The sequence below is a fragment of the Talpa occidentalis genome, unplaced genomic scaffold (assembly GCF_014898055.3).
Source record: "Talpa occidentalis isolate TD23 unplaced genomic scaffold, MPIMG_talOcc4v2.1 talOcc4.3, whole genome shotgun sequence".
Taxonomy (NCBI): domain Eukaryota; kingdom Metazoa; phylum Chordata; class Mammalia; order Eulipotyphla; family Talpidae; genus Talpa; species Talpa occidentalis.
The window spans coordinates 94,804,619-94,822,438 of NW_023603184.1; the positions used below are offsets into that span (position 1 = coordinate 94,804,619).

Consider the following 17,820-nt stretch of genomic DNA (forward strand, 5'->3'; position numbering starts at 1 on the left):
AAGTCAGTTTAGCTCTTGCTGTGCTAACTTAATTTTTCTTCTATGTGAGGATTCTTACTTTTCCTGAGTCTCCCATCCTTAGATTCTATCTGTATGCATTAATAAAAAAAATTATTACCCTTTTCATACGTATTTTTTATAACAAAAGCTGCACAATTTTGTATTCCTTTTGATAGTGCTGTTAAATAAATGTGTTAACTCAATGACTGAACTCAAGAATATACTTTATTTAGAGACAGTACTCTCTACTTTCTTGTATTTCCCAATAAGTTAATTTTTTTTTTTTGGCATTTTCTATAGTGTTGTTGCCTTGACCTATAAAACAACAGGGTTGGGGGTGAGGTACATCTAAGAATCAAGTAGATCTCTCTCTAAAAATATTCATTGAGCCCCTCTGTTAATTGGAATACAACACTAGTCATCCCGACAAGGTTCTATGTGGCATTACCTCATATCTCACAAGTCACAGAAACCTCTTATGCTATCACTTTTTAGGAGTAATTACCACTGTTCCAGAATCTGCAAGTGTTTGTAGATGATTTGAAATCTGAACTCTTTGCAGGATATTTCATGAAATTACAAAAGATTAGATTAGCATGTGTCAGTGTAGAGAATTTTGATTACCTTTGCAAGATTGACTTCTTTTATCTACGTGAATTCTTCCTGAGGTTGGCACTGTTTCTTCAAAATTGAGTCTAGTTGCTTTTCCAATTCCTGGTGGGGAATCTACTATTCCTGAGAAGAGAGGCTTTTGTTCATCATCAATGGAGGAAATGAAAGATGAAGATCTGCTTTTCTTCTCTTCAAAGTGTTTTCTGGAACTCTGATAATGCCTTATGGTATCCACAGAATCTTCAGGATCATTTGTGCTGTTTTCTTTGCCAAAATCTATGAAAGACAAGTTATTTTATACAAGAAAATCAAATGTGAGGCTCTATGTATATTATACTACTCAGCCATATAAAACTACCATTTTAATACAGATATTCACTGAATAACTGTAGCATAGACTTTATAAAACCATCAGAAAAGTTGTTCTTTCTTTTTTTCTAATTGAAAATGAACTATTTAAAGACATTTTTATTCTTAATTCAAAGGACATTAGATTATCTCACTGAAAAGAAGTATATATTTCAAAATTAAAAGGATATCTGTGACAATATGTTACAATAAAAATAATAGGACAGCTTACAATCATATTTATACGTACTCAACAATAATTTGTTTTCTTAATTCTGTTGCACTATTCCCTTAGGAAAATGCAAAGTGGAGGGAAAAACGTGTTCCAGTACTAAAATATCTCCACTATGCTGCTTATTGTTTCTTTGTGTTTAACCTTCATGCCCTTTTAACTATAGGGGCCATTACTATGGGCCAAAAACCAGAAGCCTCCTTGTAAAAGACGGGAGGCTAAATTTCAACACTGGTATGATGTATATACTGGCCTTGATATTCCAGGCAGTTTGGTTTTATAGCAAATTTCAAAGATATAAAGTTAAATAGAGTGATTAAGGTAGAGTTACTGAATTACGTTAAATCCAGTAGTGTATACTAGCAGTTTCATGCTGAAATATCAGGATAATTTCACACTTGAAGATTATGTTAGAGCATATTTCAGTAGGAAAAACTCAGACCAATTCCAGACCTTGTTTCCATCAGTGCCCTGGGGAGACAGTATGATTTTCCATCTGGTTACTGCTAGTAACAAACCAGCAACATTCTAGAAAGAGTTTCATTTTCTAGAGATGGTTAGGTAGTATTCCCATCTACTCCATGCTCTTTGGGCCTTACTTTGTTACTTATAGAAGGCCAAATGAACAGATTAATGTCACTCTAAAGAAACTTCCAATGACCTTTTTTTTAAATTCCCATACAAAATGGAAAATAGTATTTTCTTTATTAAAATCATAATTTAAAATATGAGAAGGCAGAACGAAGCTCAAAGTAAAACAGGATAGAGTTTAAAAATCAACTTCATTTGAACTTGTTACTAGGAGTTAGTTTATAGTCTGTCAATTAAAGTTAAATGTAGCAAAACAGAGAGCTTAATTAATTTTCTTTAAGACTTCACATTTGCTCAGTGATTTAATCATTGTTGAGAGGAACAGAGACCTTTCCAATCTCAACATCATAGACATCATTGATTACTCAGTGTCCCTTACATTTCTACACTTGACTAGTTTTTAATTAGCTGTAAATATTCTGATCAGCTCTTCCTGTCCAAACCTTTTTTTTTCCAGTGTCATTGATACAGCCCTCATTAAGTCTCCTTCTTGTCAATTTTTTGTTTTTTTTCCCCATTTTTAACTTCTCACCTCCCAAAACTTTGATCAATATTTTTTAGTTCATGAATATACCATTTCATTCTTTAAAAAATAATTTTATGCTTGTTCACTTTTCTAAGTTATCCTCATTCCTGCTTAGTGAATAACATTGGTTTGCTATTCCTAAGCAAACCTTTCTACATTTTGGGCACCAAGGGGATATGAATTATCTCAGTTTTCTTATATTCCTGAAAGTGCTTTACTTTAGAGACTTTTCCAGCAGAATCAAGTGTAAATGAAGCTAGCCATTTTTTCATAGCTGTAGCACCTCCAGCCTATGTATGGGTAATGCTAATGTAGAATTTGTAATGAATGTATACTGCAAAATTTTAAATCACATTGTCTCTTTGCCTTTGAGGTTTTGGAAGGTACATTGTTAAATTGGATTATAAATAGTTTCAACTCAAGATAAATAGTAACAAAATGTATTGAATGAGGTTATTATTTAGTTCTATAATAAAATGAGCACATTACTTCATATACATGGTAACTAAATCCTTTAGAAAATATTCCAGATAAAAGCAACATCATACAAAAAGAAGAAAACATTTGATATTATTGAATTTCTCCAAAATTTAAGGAAAAGGACTCCACATTTATTTCTAGGTTCATGGCCACTGGATCATCTAACCTGCTAGTTTATTGTAATCCATGTCATATGAATAATTTCTCTGGTGCAATCTCACCACAACATTTTTCCATTTCTTACTGGATAAGTCAGTGCTTCACAAGTTATTATATGAAATACAAGTTGAAATAATAATCTATTTTAAAATGGAAACTGCTTAGACTTCAGTTGGAAGTTGGTTGATGGAATATATGAAATTGGACAGAAATGCATTACAATTAGCCTCCAGGTACCTCTAGAATTTGATGGTTTGTTCCATTTTTGCCTTTTATAGTTGAAGTTGATTATTTGATGGACATTGAATAGTATTAGGTGCTATTTTTTTCTTAATGTTGTTCATATTCTATATGGAAATAGTATTTTGAGAGTAATAATCTGAGGGAGTTTTACATTCTTTGCTTTGCTGGTAGTAAGATTGTACAGTGGCTCCTGTTGCCATCATTTAATAAAGAAAAAAATGTCTTCTTGATTAAACCTATCACAATTCCTCTGGCATTCCTTAAGAAAATGTAAGAAACATGAATGGTAATGAACATTATGCATATGAAACAAACATTATGTATGAAACCACCAAAGACTTTAAATAACCAAAACAATCGTAACAAAAAAGGAATAGAGGTATCATACTCCAGGATTTCAAGATATACTACAAAGCTATAGTAATCAAGATGGTATGGCATTAGAATAAAGACAGACTTATAGATCTAAAGCAATAGAATTGAGAGTACAGAAATAAAATTACACATATTTGGACAACTAACTTATGACAAAGGAGTGAAGCATATACAATGGAGAAAGGAAAATCTATTCAACAAACGTTTCTGGGAAAACTAGATAGCCATATGCAAAAGAATAAAACTAGACTACTATTTCATACTATACACAAGAATTAATTCAGAATAGATTAAGAACTTGGTTGTAACACCTGAAATCATAAAATTCATACAAGAAAACATGGCATAACACTGAGACATTGGCTTTAGTGATATCTTTAGTGACTTGATTAGAACAGCAAAAGCAAAATTAACAAATAGGACTACACCAAATTAAAAAACTTCTGCATTGTGAAAGGAACTAAGGAAAATGGGAGAAAATATTTGCACATCATATATCTGAGATGAGGCTTTTACAAAGAACTCATATAACTCAGAACAAGAAAACAAATAACTCAATCAAAAAATTAACAGAGGACTTAAACATTTTTCCACAGGAGACATACAGATGGACAACAGCACATGAAAAAAAAATGCTCATCATTAATCATAAGGGAAATGCAAATCAAAATGAAAGTGCAAATCAAAATCACCACCTCACACTAGTAAGAATGGCCCACATCAAAAAGGCCAGAAACAACAAGTGTTGGTGAGCTTGTAGAGGAATAGGAACCTGTTTACATTTCATGGTAATGTAGACTAGCCCATACTGGAAAACAGTATGAAGTTTTCACAAAACATTGAATACAGAACTTTCATAAGATTGAGCAATTCCATGACCCAGTATCTATCCTGAATAATGAAAAAAAAACACTAATTTGAAGGGATATATATACACTCCTATATTCATTGAAGCACCATTTACAATAGTAAATTATGGAAAAAATGTACATGCTCATAAGTAGATGACAGGATAAAGAAGATGTAGTTTATACACACAATGGAATACTACTCAGACATTAAAAAAATGAAATCTTACCATCTGTGAAAACATGGAACTGAAGGGGATCATGTTAAGTGAAGTAAATCAGAAAAAGAAAGGCAAATACTGGATGGTCTCACTCATATGTGGAATATAAAGAAACAAAGCAAAGGTGCAGACAAAACCAAGCTAAAACAAATGCTAAAAATCTCACCACAGAGGGTGAGTGGTTTGGGGTGCAGACAAAGGAGAGAGGGGATCCAATGAACTATGGTGGAGGGTCATTTGTGTTTTGGTGGTAGATGTGGTGTGGTAACATACATCTAAAGAACTGTGAATCTGAACCTCCACAACACTTAGAGTGTTGTAAATTGACCTAAATAGAAAATAATTTAAAAAGATAAAAGAATGAAAATGTAGACTTCTTCCATTTAAAATAATCTGGAAGCAACCACTTATGCTCACTTTATCTTTTATACATGCTAGTGTACTAATGTATTATAATGCACATACAACACAAATTTTTCAGACATTTTCCCCATAACCCAATGGATCATATTGGCACACTCTGAAGTAAGAACAATCCTACTTTGGAGACTACCCAGGGGTTGTTTTTCCAGCAGTTTCCATAAGGATAAACCTTTTTTACTTTGTTATATTCAACCATCTTTTATTTTTTTCCATTTAAAATGTGAAATTTAATGGTTTTAATAATTTATGGATATATGTAAACATCTCAAGTCAACCTAGGGGGATATTTTTTTTCACCTATCCTATCCTCTCCCACCACTCCCTACAATGACTCTTGTCAAATTTGAGAAGTCAAAGGTACCTCCATACCAGAATTTTAGGAAGAAAGAAAACTACTTGCATGCTGTCAAGAATATAAGGTTCTTTCAAATTTGGAACTGAATGTACAATTCTTTTCTGTCTAAAGGTGAATTTGTTTTCTCAAAGAAATGTGAAGCTCATGAGGATAAACTACTTTTATCCTGTATCCAGGAATCGACTTCTGTCTTCAATACCTGATCATGTGTCTTCCCTCTGGTTCTACTATTTGATCCAGTCATCAGCACTCTGGGATATATGTTCTCAAAGTGTTGTTTCACAGGAGCAGTAAGTTAACTTTAAAATAATCAGTGCATTTCATGGACAGCTTTCCATTTACACATCTCCATATCATTTAGCATCAATTATCCTCTGAAAGTATTCTGTTCTTTATACTTATACATATGTTTATCTCTTAGACCTTGATTCTATATCAAGAAGTATAGAATAAGTGACAATTTTCAGAGCATTATATTGGAAGTGACGGGGATGGAATTACTTTCAAGCAAATTTCACACTCATCTGTATCAATAGTGCCTTTTTTAAAAAGATTTATTTATTTATTTATACAAGAACTGGGGTACAGACCAGATGCACAGGAGGGTGAGAGGATTCACCAGAAACAGAGAGGGGAACAGAACAGGCAGACTGATGAAATACATAACTGAGGGGAGCAGCGGGCAAGACAGGAGAGGTCTTCCATGCCCTGGCTTCCCTTGCCGGCTGGCAGGCATAGAACCGGTGCTGCAGAGGCTGTGGACAGCTTCACAGAGCCATGCTCAACTGTCTGTACCATCAGGGGAGGCCCATATCAAATGTCTTAAAGACTAGAATAGGCTCTTAGGTTCTGGAAAATTGGATGTAATTGTATTTTCACATTGACCAAATTATACTTACTCACTGATACACTAGGAAATTTCAAAGACCTGCAGGCAGGCAGGCAGGCAAATCCCTTACAATGTATACTTTATATAAAAGGATCTCAAAGACTAAGCCTGTGATTAAAGGGAAAGTTTTCAGAATCAACAGAAATGTCCAGTTGAATGAGCACAGTATAAATTGTGACATGCTCTCAGGACCTTATCAGGAGATAAAAACATTAGATTATTTAGCTTGAGAATGAGGAAACTGAACATGATTGAAAAGAGATTTAAAAAATCTTTCACTGTAGAGGGACATTATTATATAGACAACATTGTCAAGCTGTTCTTTCATTTCTAGTGAGATCAAAGCAAGAGATTAACATCAGGATAAAGGATTTAGATTAAGCCTATGGAAGAACAGCTTGACTGTAATGGTTCAGATTTTAGAAAAAGTCACCAAGAGAATTATCACTTATCTGTGAGTGGCAGTCAGCCAGAAGATTCAATAATTAGCCCATTTCAACAAATATTTATCAATCATACTTTGTTAAAGGAATCTACAGTTTAATAGAGACAACAGATAAATACAATAACAGTCTTTACATAAGGAAGATTTTGACAATATCATAAGAGAAAAATGGTTCAGGAATTAGTAAGAGGAAGAATCTATTTATTTGAGGAAATCAATTAAGAGTTCATGTTGAATATATCATTGGAGATTAACCATGACTAAAATGCAATTTTTCAGTGGATGAAAAAGTGGTGTGGTTGCAAAAATTCCAATTAAGGGAATGATATGAACAGACACACAGAAACAATTTACATTGAAAACAGGGCACTTTAGTTCACCTGAAATATAGAGCTAATTTAAACTCAGGGATGAGTTCCTCTAGGGAGAAAATGTACAGAGAAGAGAGCCAAGAAAAGAACTTGGATTAAGAGGCCAAATGAGAAAGAAAATCAAAAGGACGATGCTCAAATCCATTCATTCTTTCAACAATATGTGTGCACTCCTACTCTGTGATACACACCCAAACTAGAGGTGATGAAATACTTCCCACCTCCACAGAGTTTATGATATAGAAGCAGAGGCACTGGTTAAATTATGTTACAAGTAAACAAAGATGTGCAACTGGAATAAATGTTGCAAAAGAGAGGAGCAGATGGGAGAAGGCCAGGTTAAAGTAGTTAAAGGGAATTGTAGTGTAAGACTGAAGAGATAGGGAAGAAACACAATAAGGATTTAGGGAGTCCTTAGTGGGCTTTGGATGTGTGAGTGACATAACTCCATTTGTTGTCAGAGCTGACGGAGAGGTCATTCAAACACATGGCATCTGCTAGGGACACAGGTTCCCTCATGAGTCCAATCCAGGAAATACTAAGTTTGAACTGCCTTTGATATTTCATTTAGATGGTTTAATAGGTAGCTGGATATATGGGATTGAAATCAGATAGTATGGGAGTAAGTTGTAAATGCATCTTCTTTGTGAGAATATATTTAAACTATGGGTAGGAGATCCCAGGGAAAGCATATGATATAGAATGAAAAAAGGGCCTAGGACCACACCTTGAAAAACTCTAATAATTAATGGGTTAGTTCAGAAGATACTGATCCTGCAGTTATTTTCAGAGTATTAGTGAGAGAATGAGGAATCTAGGAATAGAGCAATTTCATAGATGGCAAAAGGAGACTATTCAAGAAAATAGGTAACTGGCTCACAATGTCAGATCCTGCTGAGAAGTCAAAACAAAGTGAAAAACAGAATTTTGTTGGATTGGTTGGGACAAGAATAGAGGCTTCTTTAGGAAAGTCTTTTCCCATTTGCCCAAGCACAATTAAATGTAACCTCTGCTGTATTCCTACTGAAGTGTGCTTGTTCTTGTTGCATCACCTGTTTGTTTTTGAAATGACTGAGGGTATGTCATCCAGGGAGGACAAGGGCTATTTTAAGCAATTTGATCCTTAGAAATTGAGTAACTTTTAAATTGTGAAATTTTGAACAAAATTTTTTGGATATATGAATAAAACAAAAATATTTAAATGGGCAGAAAAATCTAGAGATGACTTGGAGTGTCAAGTAACAAAGAGTTTTAGGATGAAGAGAACTAATGTAAACCGCCTTTACCAGCATCATACATTCAACAGCACTCAGCTTATAATAAGAGTCCTCCTTCATGAACACTCTGCTCAGAACTCTGAGGGTTAACTGTCAATGACTGTTAATTGGTTTCCTCTCCAACTCTATTTCTCCGTCTGTGATGGCTTTGTAGATAGCAGATGGTTTTGTTGAATGACATCATTGAGAGTATCAATCAGAAACCATATCATTAGCTACTGAAAAAGCAAAGAATTTTCCCTCCTAGAACCTGGATGTAGTTTACCCTTGAAATAAAAAATATAATGAGCATTTAAATGAAAAGAGTTAATAATTGCATATTCTATATTTAAACTTTAAAATTAGAATGAATTACCTTTCTCTCCTTCACTATCAAATGATAATCTCCTTCTTCGTAGCTTACAGTTGTCTCCTTCAGAATCATTCATAGATTGTGATCGTAGTAAGAGATCAGCCTTTGTTAATGGATGTGAAGACAGAATGAAAAATTATTCAATTTGGACAAAATGTATTATTTGCAAACTCTTCACTGTTTTATATAATTTGTACTACCTGAGACCATCACTATAGTGTAAGCAAAATAACTACAGTAGTTTCAGTAATGGTTGTTGCATAAGTATTAAATAGATTGTTAGAATAATTCATGAAGTTTCATCATCTAATGGGGAATCATAGATGTAGAAGTTATTTATCAGAAATGTTGGGAGAAGATACTGTTAACATTTAGAGGCAACATACTCCTTTTTTTAAAGATTATTTATTTATGCATACAAGAGCTGGGGTACAGGTCAGAGATGTGGGGGGGTGAGAGGATTCACCAGAGACAGAATGGGGAACAGAACGGGCAGACTGATTGAAATACACTGCTGAGGGGAACAGCGGGCGAGACAGGAGAAGTCTGCTTTGCCATGTGGGTTTCTCCCTGGCCAGCCAGGGATCGAACTCATGCTGCTGCAGAGGCTGCAGATTGCTTCATACTGCAGTGCTTAACCCCTTGCGCCACCAGGGAGGCCCAGACAACATACTCCTTAATGTTGATTGTGTTTTATGTAACTTTGTAAAGTTAAAATAAAATAATAAAAAACCTGCAGCATCTGCAATGCTGCAGAGAAAAATGTTTAAACCAGTATAATAATTAGCTATGATATTTAAATTACATGGTAATGATCACAAGGTTAAAATTTCACAACAATAAATATAAAGTTGAATACAATAAACACTGTGCTTTAAACCCTTTATTATTTTTGTTCTCAGTTCTCCCTTTCTCCCAGTTCCAGTTCTCACTATAAAATTCTACCAAGTTCATAAAAGTGGAAACTCCCAAAGAACACAAATGAAAGCTCCTGTGTTTCTTTTTTTTTTTAGTTAAATCCTGCCTAAAATTTTTATGTAAAGAATTTATTTGTGGGGCCTCCCCGGTGGCGCAGTGGTTGAGCGCTGGGTTGCGAAGCTGCCCGCAGCCTCTGCAGCATCGGTTCGATCCCCGGCTGCTCTCCAGCCACCGGAGGAGGGTCCCACATGGCGCGCAGACCTCTCCTGCCGCCCGCTGCTCCCCTCAGCAGTGTACTTCGGTCCTTCTGCCTGCTCTGCTCCCTGCTCTGGCTCTGGTGAATTCTCTCACCCTCCCGCGCCTCTGACTGTACCCAGTGCTTGTATGCATGTATGTATCAATCAATAAATCTTTAAAAAAAAAAAAAAAAAAAAAAAAAAGAATTTATTTGTGGTATATTTTGGCTGTTTTCAAGTCAAAACCAGAATGGGGTTGGTAACACTGAAGTGGGATTTGATAAAATTACTGAATTTAAACCATTATAGAACATGGGAACCTGCCCCTCTTACCAGTTTTATTTTTCATATTTCCAGTGTTTTTGGGGAAAAAAACAATGACTTAATACTGACATAATACTTCAGGTTATTATTAAATGGTGCTTTGGTGCACTTAAAAGTTTCTCTTTTTCTGCAAGCCTCTCACAGTATCTGGGAGTGACTACACACCATGGGAAATTACATTTACCTATTTTTATCTAACCATTTACTTGAGGATGCTTTGTTCTGGGGAATATATTAGATGGCATTAAAATATACTGTAAGTATCAAAAACCCAAATTCTGATTTCTGACAAATAAGTATTTAGAATGAAGTTGGGCTTATGGGGTGTGGGAAGGAAGAGAATAGAGTAACCTAGAAATCAAACTAGTAATCAATTGTGGGCTATTATTTTAAGTTGTGCACTCACAGAATAGTTGTAGGTCCTCAGGGCATATTTTCAAAGCAGAAGAGAGTGAAAGGCTACACTCTTGAAACTCATTCTAGGTTAACTTACATGTAGAATCATTTAAAAAATTATTTTTACGGGACCATCTGTTATTCATTCTGCAACACTAATTTGACTTGGATAAAAGCCTGATTAATGCATACTTCTGTGAGTTAGAAATTGTGACAAATATGAATCTAAACTTGAATGAGTTTAATTTTTTTGATACTATTGAAAAATTGTTAGTGTATGGTGTAAATAATAACTGGGAGAATATTTTAACTTCATATAAAATAAACTCTTTTAATGTACTTTTCAATAGCCTAGAATGATCCATTTCTTACAAATAATTGGAGCACTCCCAAATAAACCAAAGCTATTTTAAATCAAGTATGTTACCTACAAATCCCTACAAGATCAAATTTAATTGCCCTACTTAAAGTTATTCAATATATTTTAATGTAATTAGACCAAATCTCTTCATATAATTTAGAAATTTCAATATTTACCTTACTTTCCTTCCAAATATTTAGGTTTTGTAAAAATTTAGTGTAATATTTACTTGTACTTTCAGAGGTATTTGGCAGTTCAAGAATAAAATAAAGTGTCAAAAGTAAAAAAATTAATAAACAGCATATACCTTTGCACTTTCATGCCTTAGGTTGAAAGTCAACTCTAGGTTTGTTAGAAAATGATCAGAAAACTCAGGATACATATCCAAAACTTCTAACAGATCTTCTCTCTGGATTTTATGCAAGTCACAGTACGTGAGAGCTCTTACATCTGCATTAGACTTTCCAGGTTTGGCATAAAGATGAACCATTTCTCCAAATATGTCATTTTTGCCTAAAGAAAGGAAAAAGACAAAAAAGGAGGGGGAGGGGTAAAAGGAATCTGAACTCAATGGTTTGTCTTTTAGAAGTAGAAAGGGACCACTCACTGACCCTGGAAACAAAGATCTTTAACATAAGACCCCATAACCAAGGAACACTTGGGCTGGAAAATTCTAGCACCTGGCATTGACTGTTGGGGTCTGCTGAGTGGTGGTTGGGATGTAGCTCAGGGGTAGAGCACGTGCTTTGCTTATTTGCTGTTTTTCACATTGTGTCTGAGCTCACTGGTCCTGATGTAATTCCTAGTATTTCCTTGATTTAGTTTTTTGGCTAAGCACCAATAACGTAGCTAGCATGTCTTCAGTCTGTTATGCCCACATTGTTAGAAAGGGCTTTGTTGTTTAGGAAGGATGGTCTAATTTTGTTAACCAGGAAGTGAGAAAGGTTGCTATGAGTCGGATTCATGATCTCTGCATCTCAGGATAGTCCCGGAAGTGATGACACCAACCAGCAGGTAATGGCGGAATATTTCCAACACTTATAGGACTAAGGGCACAATTTGAACATATCTTGTTTCATTTAGTAACCATGTTTGGATTTTCCCTTAATTAATTTTGCCAATTATTTAATAAATCTAGTTATATTATCTCAACATATGTAGTCAGGCTTTTGTGCCATATGGACTTAATTCTAAAAGTGTTTCCCCCTTACTTTTCTGACAAATCTGGGGTTATTTCAGTGTCTGGTTTCTGATAGGGTCTCCCATCCCCTCTGCCTGCCCACATGCCACTGGCTTTTCTAGGCCTTGTTCAATGATGAGAATGATAAGGATAGTGACAACAAGTGTTTATTAGGACTTGGTGCCGGGCAGTGTGTCAAATGCTTAGGTGCATTATCTCTTTTAAACCCCAAAGTAACCTCTTGAAGAAATTACTGATTATTGTCTAAATTTTATAAATGTGCAAAGAGGATTAGAGGGGCAAACTGATCAGGTCAAGGTCACCTTCTTAGTTGGATGAAATGGAGGAAGGGAGAGAGGTGGGCATGATTAAACTCCCTGCATTCTGCCTCCCGTCAAAATCTTAAAACACCTGATATATTCAATACCCTTCCATTATTTTCCCTTAAGTTCACCTAGTTTTTTTTTTTTTTTTTGCCTCTGAATATCAGGAAACTTAAAATTTATGCCTGTGGAATACATGCCACATAACTACTCGCAGATTATTGATTATACAACTTTAAAGATTGTTAATGGCATTGTAAGGTCATACTTTCTTTCATATACCCTAAAACTTATTTTCATATTTGGGAAAAAAACTACCTGCATCTGTTATTTAGTTTTTCATATACAAGTTCATATATACCTGGCTATAAAAACTATCAAGACTTTTTTTAAGATTTATTTATTTATTTATGCATGTAAGAGCTGGGGTACAGGCCAGAGGTGTGGGGGGTGAGAGGATTCACCAGAGACAAAGTGGGGAACAGAACAGGCAGACTGACTGAAATACACTGCTGAGGGAAGCAGCAGGCAAGACAGGAGAGGTCTGCTTCGCCATGTGGGTTGCTCCCTGGCTGGCCGGGGATGGAACTTGTGATACAGAGGCTGCGGATTGCTTCATAGTGCGGTGCTTAACCCCTTGCACCACCAGGGAGGCCCTATTAAGACTTTTAAATGACAACATTCTAACTAGAAAAAAAAAAAAGCTATGATGTTCTTATTAATTTAATAGGGAGAAATCATATACCAACTCTTTAAGGCAAAGACTTAGAATGGAGAGAATACTTTAAAGACGTTCTTAGCTCTTCAAAAAAGAAATGAATAATTATAATCTCTGAGGATTTTATGTGTTGGTTTACATGGAAATGGGGACAAAAAAGGAGAATCTCTTAAAATTCTATACTTCAGTACAGATTATTATCAAAGAAAAACAAAACAAAAAACATTAGCATGGGTTTAGTATTTGAATTAGCTTACATGTTTGTAACTGAGCAAAAAGTAAGCAGTCCGAATGCATAACTTAACTACACTCCAAAATTATTGTTTTATAAAGCAAGAAGGCGTGTTACCTTCCTGTAGAAGTTAGAACTGAAGGTCAGGAATGCAATGAAGCATGATTTTCCTCACAACATACTGGAACAAACTGTCAAGAGCAAATCTTATGAAAATATAACTGTATTGTGTAGTAGCTATATGATTTAGAATTTTGTTTTCTATCAGCTTATTGGATTGTACACCAAATTAAGTACTGAGTCAATGTAGGATTTTTTTTTATAGCTAATCATATATAAACATAATGTCAGCAAACTATATAGGAATCACTCAAACATCTTCATTTGTGCTTTTGGATCCAACAATGTGGTTTTACAGAGCAGCAAAAGAAAACTAAGTCTATATCATTTTGGGAGTTAATATCAAGAATGGAGTGACAGAAATCATTGAACTGCGTGCTTGTTATTTAAATGAATCTGGATTTAATCCACAGGTTATAAAAAGAGAAATAGAAATGTTCACACACATTGGGTGTGGGTATTTCCAAGGGCTGCTTGCTTAGTGGTAGCTTGCTTATTTGGTCATAGAAGAGAGGAACTGATGTCATTTTTCTCTCCTCTCCTCTTCTTCCCCAATGTCCTAACACAGATGATCCTGACATAGGATGTTTGGACTTTACAGTGGTGCTTTCAATTGTGTCTATTAATGTTGAGAACCCATACAGCCATTCTATTTTTCATATTTGGTTAAGTATTCAGTAAATTACATGAAATATTTAATACTTTATTATAAAATATCTATTATATTAGATTATCTTGTCCAACTGTAGGCTAATGTAATTGTTCTGAACACATTTAAGGTAGGCCAGACTAAGCTATGATTTGGTAGGTTAAGTATATTAAATGCATTTTTGACTTAATGGAATTTTCAATTTATTATGGGTTTATTATGATGTAACCCTACTTATAATTCTAGGTAGTTCTGTTACAAAAAAATTCTGCAAGTTTATAGCAATGAAATCACTAAGTTTATTTCTAAAGACAAAGAGTGCCAAAATGGACTTATCTTTTGCACCCAAACCTGTTTAATATATTACTAATTATAATCTGCCTTTTAACATTGGGTGTTAAATTCACAACTCTCTATTATCTAGATGAGGAATCATAATCTATTTGATGGGTTGCGGCAGGTAAAAATACAATACAAATAGATAAAATCATTGAAACACAATCCCAGTTCATGACAGGGCATTGGCACATACTAACAAGTATGCTTACAACATATGCATTTTATTTTAAGGTGTGAAAACACTTGTAGAAATGTTTACACATCAGAGAAAAAGTAAGACAGTCAAGAAAACATTTTCTGCAAGGCTAATATGATTTGAATTCAATTGTAAACAAAGATTTCAAATTACCATCTTAAATAGTACTCAAATAAATAGATCAGCCCTTTTATGTCACTTTAAGCTATTCGTCATAGCAGCTAATCACTGAATTTGACACCACCCAGTTCTAAAACACTCACCCAGAATAGCTACCACAATGTCATCTTTAAGGATTTCGATGGAGCCTCTGGATAAGAAATAAAGTGCAGTAAGGACATCCCCACAATGAACCAGGGTGTCTCCTGGAGGTGCATGGGTGGTCTTGAACTTCATTGCCAAAGCTCTAAGGCAACCTTTACTTGCCCCCCGAAAGGCTTTGCAGTTTTGCAGCAAAGTCTGGTTGAGATGTAGGCAAATGTCTGCTTGTAAACATTCTGGGAAGCCCTTTAGGACCTGAAGAAAAAAAATAAAGAGTTTCATACTACCAGTGTACAGAGTACTTCCACCTGAAATAAGTGTATTTCTTGCTCACAGAACTGCAGGTGTAATAATTGTCACACAGAAGTTCTTACAACACTTCTACCTCGCCTACCTTAATGAATACTTGGTTTGCTAAACATGTCAGAATTTTAACTCAAATACTAGTTCTCTGAATTAACTGTAGGCATTCAGACTCAACACAAATGCTCTCATTAAAATGTAATGCCTACAATGTTTCACACTGCTTCTAACTCCTGCATTATGTTTTGTAGCATCATACTGTGCACAGATATAATGCAATGTAACAATTAATAAGACATAACTAACGAGAGACAATCAACCTTCTGAAGGAGTCGCAAGTCAATTTTGATTGCTACCTATGGTAAACACCTTATGATTGGTAAAAATGACAATCGTGAAATAACGACAGTATTTGTAAATGTCATATATCAGAGAATAAATACTCTCAAGCTAACAATACTTGGAATATTTGTTTCATATACACATTATTAATACTAAATATTTTGGTAAACACTAAAAATAGAGAAGGGGAAGAAGAATAGCAAACATACTTTAAATGTGTGGTTTAATTTTCAGAAATGGAAATCATGCCAGAATTTACAATGCATATATAAAGCTTCCAATAGCACTACTGTTTTGACAACCTATTCAGTGACTGATTTAAAACTTGTAGAAAGGATTAAATAGCTTGTGACAAATGCTACTCAACTAAGATTGAGTAAAATGTTATGTTATTTCATAAAATCCGAGTAATAGGTTAAAGTCACTCTACCTTCTCGGTATGTTTCTTAGCTATTTTGGGTGTCATATATAGCTTTTAATTCTCATGCTATCTTTCCACTGTTGGTAAAAATAGATCCATTTAAATATGCTTTGGAGTAGAGGGAGGAGACATTATATAATGCCTAATAATGCAATTTTAGGGTTTTCTACCTTTTTAGGTCGACCTGGCTACTGCTGTCCCAATAGCTAAAAGTAAATATGAATTATTTGTAATGACAATTCAAATGTATTTAGCCCATAGAGGAACTTCAATAATATATCTAAGTCAACTTACAGTTATTACTATTTTAAATATAAAAGCTGTCACAGGGACTGCTTTGGTGGGGCCACTATGTGATGCGGTTAGTCAGAATGACAGGGACATCATACCAAAGGTTTAATGAGACACTTGAATTTGAACACAACAGCCAATATTTCCAATTTTGTTTCCTTCCTTGGGTAGTCACCCACACAAATAGTGTAGTCATTTTTAGACAAAAACTTGCAGAATGTTGAGTTCTGATCATGAATTTGCAACAGGTTGACACTTGTGCAAGTCACTCCATCCCTCTGCATTTCTTTATTTACAGTATTGAAATTTGTCATATATTACAAATTTACAATATATTACAAATTTACATATATTACAAATTACAATAAATAGTCTGTCAATTTTCAGATACTACTCACTCAGCTCCACAAGTAACTTAGACTTCTATCTTGAAGTTCTGTGTTATCTGACTCAGGTCAAAAAGAAAGGAGCCTTCCTCTGTATGAGTTCCTAGGTACTCCTGCTCCTCTTAACTGTACTTTCAGATTCTTTTATATAACTAAACTCCTACCACTTCTTGCTTGGACTGAAGACCCCTTGTAAGTAATAACTTGCTTAGTCTTTGTCCCTTTCTGTCTGTGGGGCTAAATATTTCGTTCCCCTTTGTTGGGATCCTATATTATCCCAGCTCCCCTCTTGGAACCAGCCCTCTAGGTCACTGATCTGTTTGATTTGTCTAGACTACCATATTGGATTGTTTGGCAAGCGATATTATATTATAATTAAGCTGGATTTGGACACTTTCGTATTATAAAATGAGGCCACTTTATTTGGGAATGCTTTAGTAGAAAAAAATCCCATAAGACTTTTCCTTCCAGAAGCCCACTGTTGTGGTCTCAGCATAAATCTTAGTTGACCCCACACAAATAAAAATATAAATAACACCACACAAACCAACAGATTAGATATGTTGAATTTTCTCTAAGATTTGGCTGTAATAAGTTACAAACAGCATTTATATTGTATATAAATGGGGAAGATATTGTTACTAATGTTATATAGTTGGAATAGGAATGCTGAACTTAACAGCTGCTATTACTGACATTTCCTGAAGTTTTTCACTTATGCTTTCTGATTGTAGTTTGGTTATTGAAGGAAAAACTATGCACTCATGTATAAACACATAGGTGTGCACACATGCATTGTGTTGGAAGACGCAGCTGAGACAGATGTGGGGGCACTTAATTTCCCTGAGTTTGTTACTTGAGCTACGAAATCAGATCGCTCTGAGTGTTATACGAACTATGACATGAGATGGGCTCAGATCAGATAGGTGAGCTGAAATCTTGCTTTCGCCACTTCCATCACTTACTAGTTGTGACTTTGGTCAAGTAACTTAACTTCCCTGGAGATTCAGTTTCTTCTTTTGTAAAATTAACAATATCAACACCACAAGGTTGTGTCCACACTTAAAAGTGATAATG

At 34.8% G+C, this 17,820-nt stretch overlaps 1 protein-coding gene across 2 annotated transcripts in view; it reads right to left on the reverse strand.

Annotated features, from left to right (window-relative positions):
* The window catches only part of KCNH7 (potassium voltage-gated channel subfamily H member 7), a 396,363-nt gene that overhangs the window by 14,133 nt on the left and 364,410 nt on the right, over positions 1–17,820 (reverse strand). Inside the window, exons 10-13 of one of the 2 annotated variants that reach the window (XM_037521841.1) lie at positions 15,003–15,255; positions 11,290–11,495; positions 8,751–8,850; positions 625–876 (exon numbers count right to left, since the gene is read on the reverse strand). In XM_037521841.1, the coding sequence (XP_037377738.1) occupies positions 625–876; positions 8,751–8,850; positions 11,290–11,495; positions 15,003–15,255 (811 nt within the window). Of the gene's footprint in view, positions 1–624; positions 889–8,750; positions 8,851–11,289; positions 11,496–15,002; positions 15,256–17,820 lie in introns of both variants that reach the window. The other variant, XM_037521840.2, reaches the window with a different exon arrangement.